This window comes from Schistocerca cancellata, chromosome 7 (genome assembly GCF_023864275.1).
Source record: "Schistocerca cancellata isolate TAMUIC-IGC-003103 chromosome 7, iqSchCanc2.1, whole genome shotgun sequence".
In the NCBI taxonomy this organism is placed as follows: domain Eukaryota; kingdom Metazoa; phylum Arthropoda; class Insecta; order Orthoptera; family Acrididae; genus Schistocerca; species Schistocerca cancellata.
In genome coordinates, this window is record NC_064632.1 from 158,110,704 (window position 1) to 158,127,123 (window position 16,420).

General features: G+C 40.0%; 1 protein-coding gene and 1 pseudogene across 6 annotated transcripts in view; both read left to right on the top strand.

Moving 5' to 3' along the window:
* Positions 1 to 6,002: 6,002 nt before the first annotated feature.
* Positions 6,003 to 6,120, top strand: LOC126093687 (5S ribosomal RNA; annotated as a pseudogene).
* Positions 6,121 to 8,516: 2,396 nt separating this feature from the next.
* LOC126092373 (far upstream element-binding protein 1) overlaps positions 8,517 to 16,420 on the top strand; it is a 75,545-nt gene continuing 67,641 nt past the window's right edge. For all 6 annotated transcript variants that reach the window (XM_049907924.1, XM_049907925.1, XM_049907926.1 and 3 more), the window contains exon 1: positions 8,517 to 8,653. In XM_049907924.1, coding sequence (XP_049763881.1) covers positions 8,570 to 8,653 — 84 coding nt within the window. In that variant the 5' untranslated portion in view covers positions 8,517 to 8,569. The remainder of the gene's footprint in view (positions 8,654 to 16,420) is intronic.

Here is a 16,420-nt window from a genome sequence, read left to right on the forward strand (position 1 = left end):
CAGCCTGCAAACGCCAGCACCATTACAGACTGCCATTGGTTTTCTCTATCTCCTACACTGTCATTGCCACTGACATTTCTTTCAGCTGGCTGTCTACGCCACTCCGACCAGTCAGCGGACTGCTGTTGTCTATATTCAACGTTTCGATCTCTGTCATTATGTCTACTTCCAACAGGACCCCCTGCCCTCGGTACCTGCCTCTGTAATTACTAGATCTTTGCACTCCTATTCGACTTACACGTGCCTCCACTCTGTTTTCATTATGCTTAATGGGAGGCCTATAATCCTTCCTAGCATTCTCCTCCTCCTTTAGAAGATTTTCCACCTTCTCAAGATAATGAACAAATTTATTAGTGTCATCCCTAGGAACCGAGATTATTTCGTTACGCCAGTACAAAGGCAACTTCTTCTCTGCCTCCATAATGATCTGTTCCATCTCCACTTTAGAGCTCAAATATGACAAGTTGTGACCCATTTTTGCACAAACCTCTGAATAGTATCTTTCTTCGGATCATATTTTTCACCTGACCAGAATTTGTTCAAAACTTCCATCTGCCTTCGTTTGCTCCAATAGTCCTCAAAAAATGCCTATTTCCTTTATCTTGACATATTTATCTACTGCCTAATTTCCCCACACTGTACTTTCACCTATCAAATGTGATGCTATGAAGCCAAATTTTTGCTTATCATTCCATGATTTGGGCAAAACGTCCTCAAAATTACCCCAAAATTCTTTAGGATGTACATTTTTACTTGGATCAAATCACAAAAACTGCCGATGTGTCACATATGCAATTTCTGAAGATTCTACAACACCATTGGGTATTACATAGTCACTGCTGTTATTAACACTTTGTGTTACTCTTTTCAGTCTACCATCATGGTTACGCAGTAGTTCACCTACAGTTCTACTAAACTGGGTTATGTTAAATTCCAGGTTAGTAAATTTAGCAGCCAATTAGACACCAAATTTCTCACACACATCCTTTCCTTCCTTGCTTTGTTTTCCCATTACAGTGTGACTATCCTCACATTGTTTTTCCACATTATTTACTTGTTCCTTTATTGTATTTAAATCTGCATGTACTTGTTCCCCTAGCTGTTTGATGTCATCAGCAAGTTGCTTAATCTGAGATGTCAATTCATTTTTTACTGTTACAACAGCATTATTATATTCTTGTTTTACCTTACTAATTTCACTTTTTACACTGTCACTAAACAAAGTCATATCGTTTTTCCATGAATCTCTTAATTAAGAAATTTTGTTTTCCATTTGGGATTCCATTTCTACTGACATTTTAGTAAATCCTTGATTAACTTCAGAAGCCAATCCATCAGCTTCAGTATGCAACCCATTTATTTCAGTGTTCAACCCTTTTATCTCAGAACTTAAAGAATTCCTTATGTCAGAACCCATTTCCTTCATTTTAGTGTTAATATCACAGCTTAATGAAATTTTAATTTCAGAACCCAAGCCAATCATTTTGATATTCATATCCCCCACATGTTTCAAAATATCTGGTAACATTACTGAAACAATATCTTTCTGCTCACAAGCAACTGACAATGGTTCCTGTTTTAGATCTGTAATAGTAACAGGTGGAAACTTAACATTAACCTCAGATTCTGCTTTACTTTTTTCCTCCTGAATAGGAATAGATGAGGAGTTTTCAACGTTCGATTCACTTTTTAGTCTTTGAACACAAAACAGTATAAACTTGACATCAGTTTCCACAGTGTTCTGCTCATTGTCTGTCCCTTAATTAGCATGCATCGAATCGCCCGCATCTCGTGGTCGTGCGGTAGCGTTCTCGCTTCCCACGCCCGGGTTCCCGGGTTCGATTCCCGGCGGGGTCAGGGATTTTCTCTGCCTCGTGATGGCTGGGTGTTGTGTGCTGTCCTTAGGTTAGTTAGGTTTAAGTAGTTCTAAGTTCTAGGGGACTGATGACCATAGATGTTAAGTCCCATAGTGCTCAGAGCCATTTTGCATCGAGTCTGGCAAGCCTCTATCATTTCCTTGTGATGCATCAAAACTAAATTCACCAGCCACTGCATCATCTACATGTATTACTTTCTCCAAATCTACCCCCACATTCTGGTCTACTATAGCAGGGTTATTATTTTCCGCCATGTTCACATGTTTCTTTCCACACACACACGCCAAACGTAGTAGAATACAACGTAGCTTATCTCGATCATCGTCAGCACAGCAAGATGTTACAGAGGGTACGTTCGCCAATCTCTGCCCCCGCAGATGTAGTTTCTGGGTCCACACTCCATCCACTGCTGCCAACTGCCGCAGTCCTAGCTGCTGCTGCTCGTTGTCACGCGCTGTTCAGCTGTTGCCGATGTCGTCAGCCGCCTTCTCCACCGGTTGTTCCAGCCACTAAATCTTCCACTTCGCTATTGCTGTCCTTTCTGAATCATCTTTCCCCTGATCACATTGTTCCTCTGTCTTTCTATCAAAGTTTATTTATGCACTTGTGGGTCGTTCCTTTTCGGGTTACCTACAGTGCTGCTTTTGAAGTTCGCACTCATTTGAACTTCCCATTTCCTAGATGCAATTGTGGCGGGGCGGGGACGGTCGTCTATGTTGTTGTTAATGCTATCGTTCAGTCCACCTACCTCGACAGGATTCTTGCCAATGTTCCTTCACTCTGTGGTAGCAGATACTTGCTAGGCAGTGTAAAACAGCGTTGATGAAACAACTACCTAACACCTACCACAATCTAGTTGAAGGACAGTTCCTGAAAGTCCATGATTAAAAAATCAGGCATTCGGAATATTCAGTCTAGTTGGAGAAAGTAGATTAATTCTGTTTTTTATTTATATATAAGCCTAATGGGATGACATGTACTACATCTGATGGTCACCTGATATCACTTAACATCTGCCGTGTTACAAGACTCCTATAGAGACAGAAGAAGAGCTGCTGGTATGAGTTCCAGCTGTGCACTAGAAACTAAGAGACACCAGGTGGGATGGAGAGTGTGTACTGGAACATGCTTTGTACATACAATGTCTGTAACAACGTTGGTGGTCGCCACATCAAGATGCCATTGTAATGCACCAGTACTGATGTGTATGTACTGTATGCTGGGTTATTTTTTGCTTTGGGTTAATGTTAACGCGTAATGTTTATGTGGCTAAGTGATAAATGAATGTTTTCTCTCAAATTGTTACCCAATAATTGTACTGGATCACTCCTAATTCAATTCCTCACACAGAAGTGGATGGGTTATACATCTGAATTGAAACTGTGATATAATGGAAATGGTATGTTTCCAAGAGTTAATTCTAGTGTCCGATTCCACTCATAGGCTTTGAGTGATGATGTCATATCTAAGGTAGAGACGATACATAGGGGCAATCTTTGAAAGCAACTGGTCATATTCATAAACAAACAAATGTAGCATTAGCTAAAATTACAAACAAGGTTCACATGATTAATTACTTAGCCACCAACAAGAATTAAAGGTAACGAAAATAAATAAGAACAGAAAAAGAGAAGTATACATGTCTGAAATAAATTAATATCGTAATTTATGGGAGTAAGAAAAGCACAGACAACTTTTAAATCCAGTACCGTATAGCACATGATGAAGTCATAACTTTTAATACTAATTGTTAAATCTAACAGGACCACTAAACAACTAACAAACATTGACAAAAAGTAGAGTCTAACAAATACTGGAGTTGATAACCGTAACTGACCTGTATACGAGGGCTATCCACAAAGTACATTACGTTTTGGAATTAAAAATAAATAAAGCATTGGAAATTTTTTTAATTATATACAGATGAAAGCCACACTTAAATACTACTTTTCTACATAGTTGCCATTTATATTAAGGCACTTATCGTAGCGATGGACGTGCTTGGAAATTTCTTCGTCGTAAAATTCGGCCGCCTGCGCCTTCAGCCACGTGGTTACCTCTTCTTGAAGCTGTGCGTCGTCATCAAAACGCTGCTTAGCCAACCACTTCTTCATTGCTGGGAATAAGTGGAAGTCGTTCGGTGCCAGGTTGGGACTGTACGGCGGATGAGGAAACAACTCCCACTTAAAAGATTCGAGAACTTCACGAGTGGCATTTACCGTGTAGGCCCGGGCGTTGTCATGAATCAGCAAGATCTTTGAGCCCAACTTTCCCCTGCGCTTGTTTTGTATTGCTCTTCTGAGGTTGTGCAGAGTTTGGCAATACCTTTGAGAGTTTATTGTAGTGCCTCTTTCCAGGAAATCCACAAAAATCACACCTTTTCTGTCCAAAAAGACAGTCGCCATCACCTTCCTTGCCGACATTGTCTGCATGCATTTCTTGGGTTTTTGGTGGGAATTTGTGTGCCCCCACTGCTTTGACTGCAATTTTGTCTCGCAGTTCACATGCTTAACCCATGTTTCGTCACCAGTAACGATGCGATCGAGTAATGAGTCGCCATCTTTCTCGTAAGCGTCCAAAAACGTTAACGCTGCAGCCATTCGCTGATTTTTGTGAATCTCTGTCAAGATTTTTGGTATCCATCTTGCACAAAACTTGTGGTAACCAAGCTTTTCGGTAATGATTTCGTGCAACAAACTTCGTGAAATTTGTGGAAAACTCATAGAGAGTTCCGTTATTGTGAAATTACGGTTTTCACGGACCGTGGCATCGACTTTTCCGACAAGTTCGGCAGTCACTATGCTGGGTCTTCCATTTCACTCTTCGTCATGAACGTTAGTTCGGCCATTATTAAATTTAGTGACGCATTGACGCACTCCACCTTCAGTGATTATGTTGTCCCCATACACTTCACAAAGCTGCCGATAGATTTATATCGGTGTACAGTTTTTTGCAGTCAGAAACCTTATTACAGCACGCACTTCACACTTCGCGGCATTTTCATTAACGCTGACATTTCAAACTGTCACAGTAACTCAACGGAGTACAGCACAAACCTCTCACCAGCACGGCAGTATGCCGACTGAGTGGCGGAATGCCATGACACCAAGATGGCCGCGCTATCCCCGCCCGTAACAGACACAAACGAAACGTAATGTACTTTGTGGATAGCCCTCGTAGTTACCGATTCCAACCATTTCACTGTTTGTTATTGAGCTCGTTTTAACATCGAGTGTGTGTAATAAAGTCTTACAGGATTTCTGCATACAGTATTGCCCTCTTCATTGCTATGAAAAAGAGAAAAATTTGGAAACTGTACCTACAATATTTATTAGCTTTTTAATAGTTTTGAGATCGATAAGAATTCTAGAAATCCTACAAAAACAGATTTAATGCAAAAATGTCCAAAATTATGAACCATCGAATAGTTTGTATCAGTAATTAGTATCGACCTCCTATATTTGTCAGTTCAAATCGAATGGCTGGAATCGGTACCTAGAATTGACATATATAGGAGGTCAATTCTAATTATCGACTGCAGCCATTCGATGATTTTTTTCATCACTTGTGTGCAATGAAGTATTTGTTGTCATTCGTTTCATTTTCTCGTTTTTCTGATACATTTTAGTTTCTCTCCACCCAAATCCCCAACTTACCTGCGCTTCTCCTGTTGGATTCAATAATTAATAGTAAAATTGACACTATGGTGTAACGGTATGACTTCACCATCCGCTTTACTGTAATGCAGTTTAGAAGTTCTCTGTGCTTTTCTAGTCGAGAATAATTACGAGAATACTTCTTGCCAGACATGAAAATTTGTTTTCAATTCTTGTTCTTAATTATTTTCCGTATCTTCCTTTCGTTTCGATATAAATCATGACTAAGTAAATAACTGAGTAAATGTGATTGTAATTTTATCATATGCTACATTCATTTAATTACAGTATGATACATTGCTTTCATTAATTGCCTATACGTAGTATCTTTACCTTATGTATGACGTCACTGCTAAGATCTGACGAGTGGAATCGGACACCAGAATTTACCACATTTCCAGGCATCAGTTCCTATTCAAAATATTATGTACTCACTGCCCTCTGCAAGTCCTAACACCCTGTAGACTATGGCCATGGCCTTGCCGCAGTGGATACACCGATTCCCATCAGATCACCGAAGTTAAGCGCTGTCGGGCGTGGCCAGCACTTGGGTGGTTGACCATCTAGGCCACCATGAGCTGTTGCCATTTTTTGGGGTGCACTCAGCCTGGTGATGCCAACTTAGCAGCTACTCGAGCGAATAGTAGCGGCTCCGGTCAAAGAAAACCATCAGAACGACCGGGAGAGCGGTGTGCTGACCACATGCCCCTCCTACCCGCATCCTCAGCTGAGGATAACACGGCGGTTGGATGGTCCCGATGGGCCGCTTGTGGCCTGCAGATGGAGTGTTGTAGACCATGAATCCCAATTTAGAATTCAGTGTAAATTGAATAAATAGGAATTGAAAATCTCCAGACACTCAGCAGCAAAGTAAAAGAAACCTTCTTGGCCACTCCTATTACTTGTTATTGTATATCGATTTCAAAACAAACGTAAAACTTTAAAAATATTGCCTATAACTTTGCACAATTAACATATTACATAATTGAGATATTTTACATGTCTTCATGAAATCTTTCTCCAGGACAGCAAACATCGCTTAGCTTGTGTCAGTTATTATTTAGCTAGGTGCTCCTTTGGACATCAGTGTAGAAAACTGAAAAACCTTGTAATTTCTTCCTTTTGTCAGGAACCGGAATATCGTTATCAGTCATTCATGTAGTGAAATTACTCTCCTCATACAAGTATTTTGTGGTGTTATATGAGGAGTTACAGGTCTCAAAAGACAGCTATAATACTTCATGTCCATTTGGAAATAATTTCGCCAGTCATCAGGTTCGCTGTGTAAATCTTGAAGTATGTCTGTATATTGCCGTTCATTTAAACCGTTCTTTCCTCTTCCGATACACTGTTAGCATTTTTTAAGTATAGTTGTAAAAACAGCAGAATTACCTGCATTACGAGTTGAGTCGGATTCACATACACGCAATAAAAGTATCAGCACAGCTAGTGACATACTGCAGTTGCAGGTGTGGACTACCAGTTTTTAATGGCGCAGCTTAAGAGATGGAATGTCATACCACAAAAAGTTCAACTTCGTTGTACTTTGTTGGGCCACTTTCCTTCCATTGCTGCTCCCTGGTGGCAGTATTTCGGAACACAAGCATCCTATCACGGTATCTTGGAGTAATTGCTGTTGTACTCCACTCGATTTCAGTATGTTTTCATTTTATCATTGAGAAGAATAAAAAATGTTTGGCAGGTACACATTCGCAGCTTTTGGAAAGACAAGAACAGTAATCTATGTTTCATTTTCTGCAGCTGTATATGAGTGTGTATGTGAAATAAATAATCATAATACATGTAACCAAAAAGGTGAGTAGTATCAACTTTGTGAGACCAATCGTTGAATGAATTGTGGATTATATGCAGGATATAGCTCCTGAGTGTGATGTAGCAGCTATTAAACTAAAAATTAGTCATTCGAAATGCCTATATCAACGAATACAATAAAATTTTAAAGTCTTGGAAGAGCGGTGTGCCTGCAGATGGTATTTACTCGGCAGCTGTTGGTAAGTTTGCAATGCAGACAGTAGTTTCGGCTCCGAGTGTTATTTCTTTTATAAATGTGTTTGTGGCCCCTTATTTCTCTGGCTGCAGAATCTATTTTCGGATCCAACATTTGGTTTTTGTCTTCTTTATTTGTATCTACTGTCTAATACCATAACCTTCACACGCTCACATGATTTCAGGTGACACCATATTGAAATCTGTGTAACTACGTAGAATTTGTGGCGTCCTGTGTGAAAGGCAGCTGACTATATCACTACAGAAATCCACAAGCTATGGCGCCACATTAGTTGCATGTGTGAACCGGGCTTTAGCTCCTGGATGTCCTTTGTCAGACGGTAGCCACTGAAAGTTTTTTCCTGCACCAACAAATGGCAGACCAGCAGTAGATTTGAACTTTTCCGTTTGGTCGAACGAGATGCGCGACGATTTATTGCATGCACAGATTCCTGTAGAAATAGATCTTTACGTATGGAAATGCCAATGTCAATCGACCTAAGTATTTTTATAATCGATGTGTGACTATTATCTCTGCACAGAATGGCATACGTAGGCAACGTATATGTTCTGCGGGTTCCAAAATCAATGCGCAATACAGCGAAGTGGCAGCTTATGAAAAAAGGAACTCTGAAATGTTTTTTAAAGTAAATGCATTGTAATATGTCACCTTAAATGAATTGTCACCGTACTGGAGTATTTATGCCACTGTTAGAGTAATCTCCACAATTTCGCAGTGCCAATAAAGCATGGAAATACCGTTAAGCAATTCGATAATTGTGACAGACAAGGGGGAAAAGTCTTAAACGGTATTATACAGAATGATAACACAAATAATTAGTTCTCGCTACGTGACTCCATCAGCATGAGTTGCATCGCATCATGTCGGAATTTGAAATGGGCGGCAACTGGAATGGCGGCTGATCACGTGAGGTGATGTTGGCGTCATGTTAGCGCCCCTGGCGGCAAACAGCCTAGATCGGTCATTGAGGAAGGCGCCATTTTCCCTATTCTGCTTCATGGTTCAACATGAGTGATTATTCAGCGGTTGCGCCGCCATCAAATTTCAGTCAAAGTTCAGCTTTTGCTGCCGCCCTTCAACGTGCGAGACAGGTACGAATTCAATATAAAAATAAGCAATAAATGAATTATAATAACTATGTTTTTCATTCGATCTTGTCGTTTAAAGTGGGTACCAAGTGTGGCTGAGCGCCATGCTTTTGTGTTGCATTGTTTGCTCGAGTGTTATCATAATTATTATAGTTTTCTGTGTTTTAAATCGTCTTTTACCATAAACGTCTAGGAGTGGCGTGCAGTTATAATAGTATTAATACTTATTCGTGTCGCTTCAGCTGGAATGGCCGGCCTTGGAATTTGTAATGGAGGACAGCCACCTTAAGGATGAGTGTAATTTGTCGAATGTGATGTAAGCAGTAGTGGTTCGGATTGTAAGTAGGGTTCACAGTTTGCAAGTGTGTCACTTCTGTATATTTCGGCCGTCACCGGCCATCTTTCAGGGCTACTCGAGCAAAATCGATATTTTTTGCGTAGTCCTTACCGCGGCGCGAATACAGCAGAGCCATGGCCCTGCAGTACACGACGCTGAATAGTGTGTTAATGTACACTGACAAATTTCACTGTGATTAATAGCACTTATAAGACTCGTTCGGATATTCGTATACTTCCGTTACACTGAAGATAGATGTAAGCTGTACCTTTGACTTGTGGAGGACTTGCACTAAATTCCGGCTCACAATGGAAAATGCGCTTCAGGTATATTACTTGCTTTGGTTGGTGTTGACGCGTAGTTTCAAATTGTTACAAATAATACTACAGGGAATGGCTGATAGGGGGCGTTGCAAGTCTGCACCCAATCAGCTTACTAAAATTTACCAGAAAGTAATGTGAAGTATTCATAGACTACATAGTTATTTGTGTATTCCTGGTGATTTGTATTAGTAGTTTTCACATTTGAGCATGTGTAAGTAAGCATGGTAATCTTTGTGTATTTGAATGTGTAACAATGGGATATGGTGTTGCTCTCTTTATTATGTGTGCTGAATGACAGATTGAAATCTGCATGCTATCTCCAAATGTTACTGTTGAATTAAATAATTCCAGTCCCTAAAGTCGTTTCTTTAGTTAGGAGACTGATTAGCTTCATAATTTATTAAGAGATTAACCAGGCTGCATCATTTTTAGATGTAAACATGTCAGATACCTAGCTGTTTGGTTTTGATGTTTATGAGTGGTTAGTTTTCAACCTACTTTTATTATGGTCCTGGAGAGCAGATGTGCTTTCACATTTGTTATATTTTGTATATTTTTGTTATGTCTGTTTTTCTTAGTTTCTTATTTGGATGCTCAGTTATTGGTGGCTGTTTAAGCAGTTGTTTCGTGTATACTCTTAAGTGTAGAAGTGTTCTGGTGTTAGTTGGGATGTGGATAACTGAATGTAGACATTTTCCTCCCTGCAGTGTGTCTTTTTGCAGTTTACTTATATTATTGACTAATATTTCCACAATGTAACAAACTAGTTAGCATTGGTTAAAGGTTTGCATGGAAATGAATGGTTTGAAAGTTATCAACACACAGGTTGATCCTGACCGACAGAAATCGTCAGTAAGCATTGTGTCTTAAGTAACTGTTTAACAGTAGATGATATTGAGGAAGATAGTGTAGTTGTGAAATCTTTTACTGCTGTAGATAGTGAAATTTTCATGCTCCGCCACTCTACAGATGCTGTTTGAGGTAGTGTCTGCTCTTGTTTCCCTTCAGTGCTAATGCTGAGTGAACTTGGGTTTCCTTGCTTATCCTTGAACTTCACCACTCGGGTACTTCAATGCTGCGATGAGCTCAAGCTCACAGTGCCTGCACCATATCTCAGTAGTAATCTTGTGTTGCTTCATTAAGTTTTGATTTACATCTTTTCGTTACTCAGGATTTGTCTATTTTTCATTTTCTGTAAAGAAAATTAGGCATCATGGTTACACATGAAGAGATCACGGATATACGAATGAGTGTGACAGTCTGTATGTATTATTTGATGTTGACTTGAGTGGTAACTTATCCACAGGTTCTGAAAGCTGCAATCCTAAATTGCCTGCATCAGCAAGTGTAGCACTCCTGTCTCAAGTTTCAACAAGTGTAATTAATAATTCTTCTGAATATGAAGAAACAAAGTGATATAACTTTGGGAATGGAACGCCAAATCTGGATTAATCCATTGAAGGAAAAGCCATCTTTACATCTGTGCATTTGTAACAATTGTGAATTTGCAGTTTAGCTTTGAACTCAGAAATGTTTTTTAATCATTGTTTGCCTCAGTGGTGGCATACCTATGAAGAGACTTTGTGGAAAGTGCTCTAGTGCAAAAGATGAGGGAGGGCTCTTGGATAATAACAGCCCGGGTAGAAAAATATACACAGGCTCCTATGCTGTCTGAAATAGCCTATTAGGCAATTATGTCACAGTTCTCAGCTGAGACTAGCAAGCATGTTTGCAGGAGCCAAAGGGTAAAGAATTTTTCTGAATTTACAAAGTGCATTTAAGTGTGCTGCGAACCTGGAGTTTATGCTGCGTTACAGGTCACTTCATTAGAACCTTTATTTGGTATTTACATTTGTTGGCTTCGCCAACTCACAGGTTACCACCTTCCAATCTGACCTAGACCTTGGGCTGCTGTTCAAATTAGTCTCCCAACACAACCAAGATTTGAGGGGTTTGCAATATTACCAACTGATCTTAATAATTTTACATTTGTAGTGAATGACTTTGACTGTAGTAAGCATATGACAGGGTGCAAATTATTTGAGGGGAATTGAAAGGCTTAGTGAAGTTTGCGATACTGCCATAATGGCTTGACCACGGATGATGCTGTTGGCACTCTTTTTTAAGAAGTTTGTGGTGGTGTTATGTAGTGTAGTCAGGTATCTTGTTACCGTGGAAGGTGGCATTTTGTTTAATGTGATGATTTGTGTACATTGCACATTGTGTAGTTGTTACCATATGTAATGGAAACCCATAGTTTCAAAATGTGACCTGATATTTTCAAATTTTAATGTTTAAAGGTGTTAACATCCTGGGTTCCAAGTAATTTGATTTTTAGAATATGTTGACTGTGCCGTGTATGTATTTATGCTATGCCTTACATACAAATTACGTGTTAACAAGGTTTTTGATGGCTTTGCCTGCATACCCATGATCTTTGTCCTGAAAATGTGTGGTTGACACATTGACCATCGTTAGGGAGACGGATTGTGCTTAGCTCAGCTAACTGAGTGCAGGAAAGAAATAACAGAGATTGTTTTTGGATGTTTATATGTGTTACTACTTCTAATCACTCATACCCAGTGGTAATAGGGCTCCCACAGTATTTGTATGCAAATAATGAGTCACATTTACACTATTTTTTAATTGCTCCAGGTGTTTTTTTCCAGGCAGCAAGTGATGTGTGTGCCAGATTTGGCAGACTACTTCAGGCAGTGTCTTCTCATCTAACACCGAGTGAGGTGGCACAGTGGTATGGTTTCTACCATGTTCTTGCATTGTACTGTGCTATGTTTCACTGTGATTTTGAAAATGACACTGAAAAAACTTAGTTGGCTGAGTGACACACCTTTGTGTCAAGGTGTGCTGCTAGACAGCGCAGCACCAAAGTTGCTACAGAGAACTTGTGAGCTGTAAGAGCAGGAGAAAGAATATGCAAGTATTCATGGACAGCTATCAGTTCCTGCTGACAAAGTTGTGGAACAAACTTCAAAAGATTTTGGAATTAGTGCAAAAACTGTAGTAAGCAGTGGAATGTTATTGTAAAAGTAAAAAAGATGTAGATGTGAGCTGAAATGATTCAGAGTCGTCCCGATCAGGCAATATATTTTTAGCGAGCCCTGGAAAGTAGGAAAGGCAGCTTAGCCCTGTCACAGACAGATTCTTGCAAGACTGATGCAGTTTGCAGGCATATTTGTGCTTACTACAACAGGAAAGAGTATCCTACAGTAGCAAAGTTAACCAGTATCATTAAAAGAAAGTGAACTTTTCAGGGGTGGGAAGTTACTGAAAATTGTTCTGTAAAGTAATGTAACAAAGCACTAAACAAATGCAAAGTCCTGTTAGAAATGGCACATATTGTTACACCTTGAACCATCTTTTTGCACAAAATGGTGGACAAAAACATTAGGTAAATTTTTGTTTTTAATGACCATGAATACGGTTTTGGTGCTGATTCCGACTACAGTGATGATGAGGTGCTGGATAGAATTGCACTATTGTCACCATAAAATGGTGAATGAAAATCTATAGATATCGGTTATTTATTCCATTGTTGCCATTATAATATGTAGAGAGATATTAGCATCTCGGTTATTATTTATTTTGTAAACTATGTACTGTAGTGTTTTCAAGGTATTGGTCATCGTTAAATGTATATTTTCTATTTCTTTATGCAGTTATTGAAACCGTGTGCTGTATTATGAATATTTCTGCATTGTTATGCAGTTGTTCATTTGCTGTCATTGTGGTACTCATAAATTAAGTAGGGAACACACACGGCATAGATCTGTAAGTCCATGGTATTGGTGATAAGTTGATAAAACTGTTACAAAACAAAACACATGTGCTACAAAACACCACTGTTTCCTGCACATGTACTCAGACATCAGTACGGGATATGATCACCATGCACATGTGTGCAGGCCGCACAATGGGTTGGCATACTCTGGATCAGGTGGTCGTGCAGCTGCTGGGGTATAGCCTCCCATTCTTGCACCAGTGCCTGTCGGAGCTCCTGAAGTGAAGTGTCCTGGGGGTTTGAAGACATGCAGCGATACGTCAACCGAGAGCGTCCCAGACATGCTCAATGGGGTTTAGGTCTGGAGAACAGGCAGGCCACTCCATTCACCTGATATCTTCTGTTTCAAGGTACTCCTCCACGATGGCAGCTCAGTGGGGTCGTGTGTTGTCATCCATCAGGAGGAAGGTGGGACCCACTGCACCCCTGAAAAGGTGGACATACTGGTGCAAAATGACGCCCTGATACACCTGACCTGTTACAGTTCCTGTGTCAGACATGCAGGGGTGTACGTGAACCAATAATAATCCTACCCCACACTATCAAACGACGACCTCCATACATGTATCTTTCAAGGACATTAAGGGGTGGGTGTTTGGTTCCTGGTTCACGTCAGATGAAAATCTGGCGAGAATCACTGTTCAGACTATACCTGGATATCTTGTAGTGTTGTACACTGGACATCCAGACTTACTTGGAATGTTTCTCCAGTGAAGGTTTAAATACCAGTCTTCTGCTACAGCGAAGTTTTCAAGTGACACTGCTATGCGAATTGTATACATGCTGACTAATGTTTTCCAGTATCAATATTTTGGAAACAGTGTACATGTGGTTAGCCTGCCAGGTGATTGCCATTTTTAGTTTCAATATTCAGCAAATTGGCATTCCATTGAGTTGCGGCAAATACTTTCCAGTTTGTAGAAATGTTCAGTTGCCAGTTTTCATGTCTTACTCCTTTCGTAGTGGAGTAGGTCAGCATTGCATTTAGCCTGATAACAAAGTCCTTTTTCTCATTTTGTGGCTGTCATTAAAAGTATTGATTCTTGCTGTCTCGTAGTTTTTATGTGGATGTTGGAAGAATTTACTTTTGAGTAAGTATCACTAAGCTGTGTTTGGTCAGTTTGAGCGTATGAAATTGTTAAACTAAATGGTGTTAGATGTGGTAATTGAAAGTTCATTTGAAGGAAAGGTATTATGTGAACATAAATTTGTCATTGTGCGAGGATTTATTTTATACTGATCCGTTTCCACAATGATAACATTTAGCAAGTTAGGTGTCATGTTAGTAATTCACACTATTTACACCAAATGATGTAAACCATGTTTGTTGTTACTGTTTTTTAGGCATTCATTGCCTTGCATCTGAATTATCTGAATTTAATGTAGCTGTATTTCTGTGGCATTCCTTGCATTTTCAGCAATTTGCTATTCACAAATCATTCACTTCCTGTAAGTTTCCAGTAGAGTCATACATATTGACTACTGTCATGTCACAATAATATGATGACCATCTTTGTTAGAAATCAGTGTGCAATAACCACTAACAAGACTGCAGGTGTCAGCACTAGCTGTGGAGGGTATAAGAATGAGGGGATGTGGGGAAAAAATGCAGTTGTCGTAATGTGGAAATGGAGTGATCTACAGGGCATGAACATTGGCTTTCCAGAGGTGGAAGCATATCTGAAATGGCAAAGTTTGTAAACTGTTCGCATGCCATTGTGGCCAAAGTATACTGTGCCTGGAAAATGGAGCTATCCAAAACTTGTGCTGAGGCAAGTGTGGTGCACTATGGGCCTTAGATGACAGGTGAAAAACATGGCAATCTGTATTTACAAGTGGTTGTTAAATTCTTGAGCAGCTGAGTTCCGAGGTGAAGTGAGGGGCTACCAAGTCTCCCCAGTGACCATTCAGCGAACGTTGCATGTGTGGGTCTCCAGAGCAGGTGCTAGTTTCATGGATCCCTGCTGACTGCTGTTCATTGGTGACAAAAGGCTGGAATTGGCACAGCAATACTGCAGTTGGCCTTTTTAGGTGAATCAAGTTTTTTGATCCATGGACGGGTGGCTGTTGGCATGTACAGCGTGAAATGCCCTGCAACAATCGTCGGAAGGGACCAGACTTGGGGTGGGAATTTTATGGTCTGGGGAATGTTTTCGTGGCATTCTGTGCATGATCTCACCATGCAGTGGATCAACATAAGTGCACATCTATCCTTGGGACCCATGTCCACTCAAACAGGCAGTTTTTTTTCCCTTGGCATGATGGCATCTGCCAGCAGGACAGTGCACCATGGCTCACTGTTCGAATTGTAGGTGTGTCGTTCAAATAGCGCCAGGATGAGTTTACCATGCTCCCCGGATTGAAACCCAGTCAAGAATCTGTGGAACCAACTCAATCATGCTGCATGCACAATGGATCCACATCCTTGTCAGTACATTCCAGAACATCGTTGACATTCTGCCTGTGTGTGTCATGACAGCACTTTACCTTATGTAATTTACCTTATGTAATTTATTCATATGGATACAACCTGTGTGTAGTCTGTGAATTTAAAGGTTAGTGGTGTATTATGTATGGTTCTTTGATAGCTGTCGTAGTTGCAAAATTTTCATTGCCAATGCTTTCCCCTTCCTGTATGTCCTTCACTCACAAATGGTTTTTGATACCACATTGTGTGTGTGTGTGTGTGTGTGTGTGTGTGTGTGTGTGTGTGTGTGTGTGTGTGTTTCCAGTGATTGAATAGTGCATATTCCTAAATTTGTTTGAGTACATTGCTGAAATCTTTGTTTGAAAGCACTTTATCACCTCATAAACACCCCCCTTCCCCCACACATGCACGCACATTGCTGCCAAAGTACTCACATTTCATACACAGCACTAATCACACTATTGTATCCTTCTGGTCAAGAATTGAGTCGGCTACATTTATGCAGTTAATATAATCAGTGATCGGCTTATGTTGATAAGGTTCGCGTGACATTGCCTGAAGCAACTTTTTTAAGGCTGTCAATTGTGACTGGGACACTAGTCATAAATACAAAGCCTTTTCTGTATAATGGTGTAGTGTAGTGCTTAAAGTATAAACATTAAGAGTAGAAGGTCAAAGGTTCAGATCTTGTCAAATACTGTGCTGCATCATTTTCATCATAGTACTGGTGTTTTAGTTGCTCTTCCTTTTTCATTTTTTCGGTCTTTTTTGTTTGGAATCTGCTTGTGTTGCCTATAAACAACAATCAAGTGACCACATGAACTGCTTATTGGTTGGTGATGTGGAATTCCATGTAGCCAATGTGAGAATAGTTTCTTGTAAC